General features: G+C 48.1%; 1 protein-coding gene across 1 annotated transcript; it reads right to left on the bottom strand.

The window, feature by feature from the left end:
- Positions 1–1,783: 1,783 nt before the first annotated feature.
- LOC119181470 (uncharacterized) lies at positions 1,784–4,172 on the bottom strand. The gene is made up of 8 exons (XM_075882879.1): positions 4,014–4,172; positions 3,119–3,233; positions 2,859–2,927; positions 2,596–2,646; positions 2,321–2,362; positions 2,199–2,258; positions 2,056–2,118; positions 1,784–1,902 (listed from the first exon to the last, which is right to left on the bottom strand). Exons 1-8 carry the CDS (start codon positions 4,170–4,172, stop codon positions 1,784–1,786), a joined length of 678 nt encoding a protein of 225 aa, XP_075738994.1.
- Between the last annotated feature and the right edge of the window lie 3,109 nt (positions 4,173–7,281).

The following is a 7,281-nucleotide window of genomic DNA, read 5'->3' as shown; positions in this document are numbered from 1 at the left end:
GTGTGGTCAAACGCAAGCCCTGAGCTCAACTGAATTTCATCGAGCATCAGAAATGCATGCCTCGCATGCTCCTTCATGGTGGTTATCTGAAATATGCAACATGCATTAGGCAACAAAGGCATCAATAAAGACATTTAAAATACGATGCTTTTCAAGAATAAACAGGCAGTGCACAGTGCAAGCTGTATTTCGATGTTTGCATGCAAGAAGATTATCACCTATTGAAATTTATGTGGAATTGTGCCTAGTTAGAGGACCTAAAGTCATAAGTGAAGAAAAGGTGAGAATATGTTGTGGAAACTTTATGAATGGCCGTTAAAACGTGCACGACAAAGAGCGCAGTGACAGGCACTAACACTGGCACTAGTAACACATGAAAGTTTAATATATATTAGGGTTTACGTGCGAAAACCATGATACGATCATGAGACATGCCATAGTAGAAGGCTCTGGAAAAGGTTTCACCTTTTGCTCAAGGTGTACTGCTGAAAGAGATGCTCACGAGAATAAATGTAACAAGTATATTCAGCTACACCACCCTTTCACCTTTAAAGCAAGGGACTTCAGAACCTCATGTAGAATTCCTGGTGAGAACTTGTAGTTTTCAACACGACGTTGTAAAGTTCTTTCACTCGGAAGGGGTACAGCACGCTCCCTGACCGCATTGTAGCCTCTGGATCCACATGCCAAACGGAGCTTGAGGCCTTTCTGTATAGTCTCAGTAGACCATTGCTTCCTTCGCATACTGGAAGTCCACATGCCTTGCAGTTGATCTGGTGACAGGTACTTCTTGGTGTTTCGCGTGAGTTCATGGTTTTTACGGTTTGCTCTGCTTTTCTGTTGTTGCAGTGTAGCAACTTTCCGCTTCATGTTGTTCAAGCACTCTTTCAATGTAGCTATTCTTTTGTGAAGGGCAGCTACTACTGCTTGATCAGCATCCCAACTACTTGAAATGGAGCCTGCAAAGCACAGATTGAGCAGGAAGTGACAAGAGTTTGAAAATTTCACTATTTAACCCAGACTAGCATGTGAGGGAGAACCATAACGACTTAAAGAAACAAAAAAAAATCAGTGCCACTTCATATTATTCAGCAGAAAAGTGTAAGCGTAACTTTTTGAGAACACAACAGTGGTTTTAACAAACAGCATAAGCTGACACTGTTGCTCAATGAAGAGGGACAAATGGAGCTGCGCAGAACCCGCAATGCATGCAGCTGAACTACTTTTTGGTGGGGGCGTGTCCTTGATCCGAAATAGGGGCAGGACAGTCAAGTGTGGTCACGTCTCACTTTGTACTCTGCGTGTGAAGGTAGAAAGACATTTTGGGAGCAGCAAGTGTCCGGTGTACCACCTCCTAGATATGCCAATAGTTAGTAATGAGTAAAGACATGAATATATGGCACGTACTCTCGGTTATGACGTAGGGTTATCAATGGCGGTGGCTATTTCAAACAAAGTGGGGAGAGTGCCATGGTTCCACTGTTGTAGCTTTTTTTGACAGAGTTGCTACAAGACGGCAGCTGATTGCATGTCACAAGTGATAGTGTGATGATGTTGCGCAGTGTGTAGCAGTGTGCTATGCATTACTGTACACAAAACACAGCTTACATGTTCCTCTAATAAACTTACGTTGTGTGCGACTATTGTCGCTTTACAAGAATGAGCATACCAGCAAAAGAAACAAAACGGGGCACCAGTACTTGGAGCGCATCCGCACTAATAAATGCACCAATATATCAATCTGTTATGAGCGTGCACGTGATTTCCTGTAGGTGGCGATGTGTCACACTCGTGTATATTGCATAGTGTGTGAGAGCAGTAGCACTGAACACTTACCGGTGACATCAGCTGTGCCCTCAGCAGACAGAAATCCTCCACAGGCAGCACAAAAGTTCTGCTGAGCTGTAAATGACGGATAATCTTATTAGTAGTACTGAAGACCGGTACAGTCACCAAAGCTTTAAATTAGCACAGTTGCAGCGCAGGCAATGAGGAATGGCCAGTGACTAAAATTAAAAAAAAATGTATATGATACTGAACAGAAATTTCACTCACACTCAACAGGCACCGTCAAAGCTTGAAATGGCTGGCAGCTCGATTCATGGGTGGTTTCCACACCTGCACACATATGATAGTTGAAACCAACAAAACCATCTGGTAGACACATGCCTATACAAATCATGAAAAGTAGCACTCACCTGCTGAACAAGCTGTTGAACAAGCTGGCAGTGCGTCACATTCGGAACTTGAAGGTGCATCTGCAACATGAGTTCAACAATATATTATGTGAAATTTCAAAGCAACATGTCACTGCCATTACCTTCTGGAAAATCCGATGGTGCTGAATCAGTGGCAGTGTGACCTAAAAAAGATAAAGATAAATTGAAGAAGACCATCATCTCTGTTACATCGCATTTTGGCAAACAAGCATCAACACTACTTGAAGCATTTACAATACGCACAGGTGCATTACAATTTTTCACTAATAAGAACGCATGCCGAAACCCAAGCGACAATGCTTTCAATGCTTGCAATGTGCTGAACAAGCCGTTACAATGATTCGACTACATGCAGCATGTGTGTTAGCTACATTACCTTGTGAAGAACCTAACCCTGCTTGAGTAGCATCACTGTTGGCTCCATAGCCTGCAAATGATAAAACATCAATGAAGGCATAAAGCACGTTTGTAATTACGGTAAGTAATTAATGCAGTAAGAACTGACCATTAACAGCAGCTGGTGTCAGAAGCACATTCGTAGCTGATGGGCAGTGTGTCTCTGGCTTCTGCATAATCCAAACATGTATTAATGATAACGAAGAGGGAAAAGGCGTGAGATGTGCTTAACCGTCAACTCACCATCAACAAGAGCAGCTGCTGTTAGTAGTAGATTAAGGCCACAAGATGAGCGGGCTGAATCATTGCATTCTGGAGAATGAAAAAAAAAATGCATTAATTAAACAAAAAAAAGCCATTAGCTATACACAAACAGTGCACAACACCTATATGCAAGACGACATGTTTCAGGTTAGTGAAAGGCTGAGAAGTAATTATGGGTGATGCAGAAAACAATGAAGACGGACTAAACATTCTCCAGTTTTTTAACGCGATTGGCTTACCTGACGTTTGCAAATGCTCTTGACTGAAGATCGTAGGCGCCGCGTCTCTTTTCAACTTTTTAGTACCAAACTTGCGCAGCAGTATCGGCTCGAATTGTTCCGCAGTGAAGTGGTCCTAGGTAAGGAAATATTCGCGGCTACTGTTACACAATGAAACAGCACGCTCTAAAAGAAACTAAAATAACCTTTAGTGTCAACACGTACACGACTACGCACTGTTTGCCACATTCTCTTCCCACCAGACTAGCACACGGTGCGTACAGTATGTAGAAATACGCACCATTTAGCCTTGCGTGTCCTTATTTCAACCACAGAGATTCTGAATACTGAGCGCGCTGGAGCACATGCTTAAACGAAATGATGCGACATTCAGGTCGCTGCCCACGCCTTTACACATAAAGTCCTTACACCCATACACACATACACGCGGGAGTCATTTAACTATACGTCGGCCAATAAACAAAGTTTAGTTTAGCACTTGAATGTATCCATTACATTTACTTTGTAACATAGTCGACGATTATTTCTGGATCAAACGAGTAATAATAATAATATCTGGCGTTTAACGTTCTAAAACCACAATTTGATTGAGGGGCACCCTTTTGGAGGGCTACGGAAATTTCGACCGCCTGGTATTCAATAACGTGCATATAATGCTAAGTACACACGCCCCAACATTTCCGCCTCAATCGAAAATGCAGCCGCCGCGGTCGGCATGGATCAAGCCAGAGACGCAACGTTTACACGGCACTAAACGCGGCACGCGTTTCAACTGGCATGCCCGTTTACCATCTACACGGTTACTCTCTTTGTGTGATGCTCGAGCTTGACAGTACCGCAACACTGTAAACACAAATACAAGCGAAACGATAGAGTTTAGCTCACCGGTACTCACCTCACAAAGCCGCGACGATACAGGGTCTAAGTCAGTCCTTCCGATACGCTGGAGCCACACTTCTTGCCGAGCGGCATTGTCTTTTCCTCGCGGAAGCAAAAATAGCTTCTTTCCTCTGCTGTACCCACTTTTGCAACCGCTGGCACAGCAGGTCGGCATCCCGAAACGTGCAGGATTACCGTGCACACACTCACGCGCGGTCGAACTCCGGCTACACAACAATACCAAGCGCGCACGCCTAGCCACAAACACCGCGAAAGTGGACAAACAAAATGGCGTTTGCGATACCTTCACAAAGGCTAGTGCGTCATGTTGCAGATTCTTAGCACCGCCGAGTTTCTCACACGGACAGCAGTAGCGCTGCCATCGAGAGTGACACCGCTGAGCGCGTCTGCATGCAAACGGAGGGCTATCGCGTTGAGTATTGCCTGCTTGCGGTGATGTCTTTTGCCACTGCATGCCACTTGCTTATATACACGTCACATCGTCGTATTTAACGTTACTTTTTATATTATTTTTCTTTCTCAATCACTCTTTCGGTGCATCGCCTAGAACCGCAGCGCCCAGATGCGCTTTAACAGAAACATGAGCACAAGCTCATATTTGCGGCCAGGAGCCATACAGCCCCTCAACTAGCGTCATTTACTATCTGCAATGCACGCGAGGGGAGAGGAGTCTGCACATTGACACGCATGGCGCTACCTTAGTTTATTTTTCAGGAACTTTACACACACGTGATTGCATGCAGCCAATCACGTGTGTCCGCGTGTCAGTTGTGTGTCAATAAACGGCCGCTGGCCGGCTCAGTCTTTGTTGGGCTTCCGCGGGCTCCGGTCAACTCACTTCTACTGCGTGTGTCAGGGGCGCGTGCCGGCGCACGTTGCGTCTCGCGTTCAGTCGTCGGGCCCTCGCCGACACAACAACATGGCGACGAGGATGTTCTTCGCCTCGGTTCCTACCACGGCAGAAAGAACCCGTGAGTTTCCTGTTACTCCCGCCTGTTTCTGTCCTGTCTGGCGTCCGCGAGGCCTAGCGCTCTTTGTGTGCAGACTCTGGCAAGCTCTCGCCTAGGCCTTCGCCGTTTCTCCGCTCCACACCTCTCTGAACTACCTCTCCTGTCAGCATGGCTCTCTTCGAGTACCTTCCTGTCTTCCTCCAGCTGCCGGGGCCGCCCCCGGTTCCGTGGACTGATTGGAAAAAATTGTTTCAGGCCCACCTCGAGGCGGCCGGCGGCAGCGACTGGAACGACGCGCGTCGGCGCTCGTCAGCCTGCTGGGAGGGGAAGGACAGCGGAGGTATTTCGCGGCAGCCGAACAGGAAGAAGCCCGACACGAGACGAGCAATGCGGCGTCTACTTTGAGCAACGCAGCGCCAACTACACCGGCGTCTGACCCAGATTCTTCGGCTCCGGCCGTTACAAAGTATGACAGTCTCGTCAAGCAGCTCGACCGGCTTTTCGCCGCGTCCACTAATCCGCTAGTTGAACGTCACGAGTTCACTAGTCGTCGTCAACTCCCCGGTGAGAGTTTCCTCGACTACGTGACAGTCCTGAAGGAGAAAGCCGTACGATGCAAGTTTGGGCTCACGTACGCGGAACGCGTCCGCGATCAGATTATTCACGGCTCGTCCAACTTGCGGGTGAGAGAAAAGCTGCTGGCATACGGCGAAAAGTTGTTCTTGGAGAAAGCGGAAAAAGTCGGTCGGACGCTCGAAGCATTGGCGAACCAAGCGTTTGCTCCCAGTCAACCTGAACATGTCGAAGCCGTTGGGCAAGCCTCCCAATATGGCGGCGCGAAGAGAAAAAATGGCCGCGCCAGTCGGGGAGGCCGTCACGTCACGTCACCAGGTCCGGGAGGCCAAGATGGCGACTTTCAGCCGCAGTCGTCGTCGGGGTACCGTGCTCCAGTCCCAAATGAGAAGTCTCAAGGCGACTTCCAACCTCAATTGGGCGACCGCTGCGGAAGCAGACGGCACCACTCAAGTTTTCGAAATTGTCCAGCCGGAAGTCGACGTTACAATACGTGCAACGCTTGGGGACATTTCGCGTCGATGTGCCGCAAGACTGCCCTGTACAGCGCGTCTCTTCGAGGAGAGCTGTAGACGTGGTACCAGAGCAGCAGGCCTCCACTCAGTTGAACTCAACTTCAAGCTCATCAGTGTTACCTTCGGATCGTCCTTTGTTGTCCGTGCTCACAGTTATCCAAAAAAAACTTAGTCGTCCACGCTGTGGTCGATGGTGTTACCCTGCGACTACTGGTGGATACAGGAGCGTCTGTATCCTTGATGACTGCAGTAGACTTTCAGCGTCATTTCAGCAAACAGCACAGTCAGTCCAAAGCTGTAGTCGACTTGCGAAACTTCTCCAAGCAGCGCATCGGGATCCTTAGCTCCTTCCAGGCTCCAGTCAAAGTGTTGCAGCGGTCTTGCTCCGTGGTCTTCTACGTCACCGATAAGGGCACATCGCTTTTGGGCCTTGACGCCATTCAGCGACTGGGCATCCAGATTGACGGCGCGTCGTTGACGTGTAGACTCGCATCATGTGAAGTGCAGTGTCCCTCCAACGTGCCTTCGGGCTTCGAGCAGCTCTTCAGCGACGAGTTGCGTCTCGTCAAGGGTTTCATTCATCGCATTCAACGGCGGCCAGGTGTGACTCCGGTTGCATCCAAGCTGAAATGTCTCCCTCTGGCTCTTCGCGATAAGGTGGCGACCGAGTTGCGACGACTCGAGGACTCGGATGTCATCGAACGCGTCGACGCTTCCGAGTGGGTCTCGCCGTTCGTCGTCGTCCGCAAGAAAAATGGAAGCATCCGGCTGTGTGTAGATCTCAGGGAACCGAATAAGGCAATTATCTTCGATGGGTATCCTTTGGCGCACGTTGAAGGGTTGTTGCAGATGTTTCATGGAGTCACTTGTTTTTCTAAGCTAGACTTAGCGTCAGCTTATCACCAGTTGTTGTCAGAGGAGAGCAGTAGGGACTTAACGACGTTCATCACGCATGATGGCTTGTTCAGGTTTAAGCATGTCTGTTTCGGTCTGGCGTCCGCGCCTGCAGTTTTTCAAAAAATGATGTCCCAGATTTTGAAAGATTGCAAGAATGTAATTTGCTATCTGGATGATGTCCTTGTGTGGGGTAAGACTGAGTCTGAGCATGACGCGAGCCTAATTGAAGTCTTGACTTGCATAGCCAACAGTGGCATGTAGTTGAATGATAAATGTATTTTTTTCCGTGAAAGAACTTAGCTTCTTGGGACACCGGATGGCATATCGC

This window comes from Rhipicephalus microplus, unplaced genomic scaffold (assembly GCF_043290135.1).
Source record: "Rhipicephalus microplus isolate Deutch F79 unplaced genomic scaffold, USDA_Rmic scaffold_14, whole genome shotgun sequence".
Classification (NCBI taxonomy): Eukaryota; Metazoa; Arthropoda; class Arachnida; order Ixodida; family Ixodidae; genus Rhipicephalus; species Rhipicephalus microplus.
The sequence above is the reverse complement of the archived record's forward strand: the minus strand, read 5'-3'. Positions and strand labels throughout refer to the sequence as shown.

Bases quoted from the DNA above. Each gene is read 5' to 3' on its own strand.
- LOC119181470 (XM_075882879.1), bottom strand. From the start codon at position 4,172: ATGCCGACCTGCTGTGCCAGCGGTTGCAAAAGTGGGTACAGCAGAGGA. The intron at 2,647-2,858 runs GTGAGTTGACGG...TATCATTTGCAG, and splicing joins AGCAGCTGCTCTTGTTGATG to GCTATGGAGCCAACAGTGAT. The intron at 2,119-2,198 runs GTGAGTGCTACT...ATATGTGTGCAG, and splicing joins TTCAACAGCTTGTTCAGCAG to GTGTGGAAACCACCCATGAA.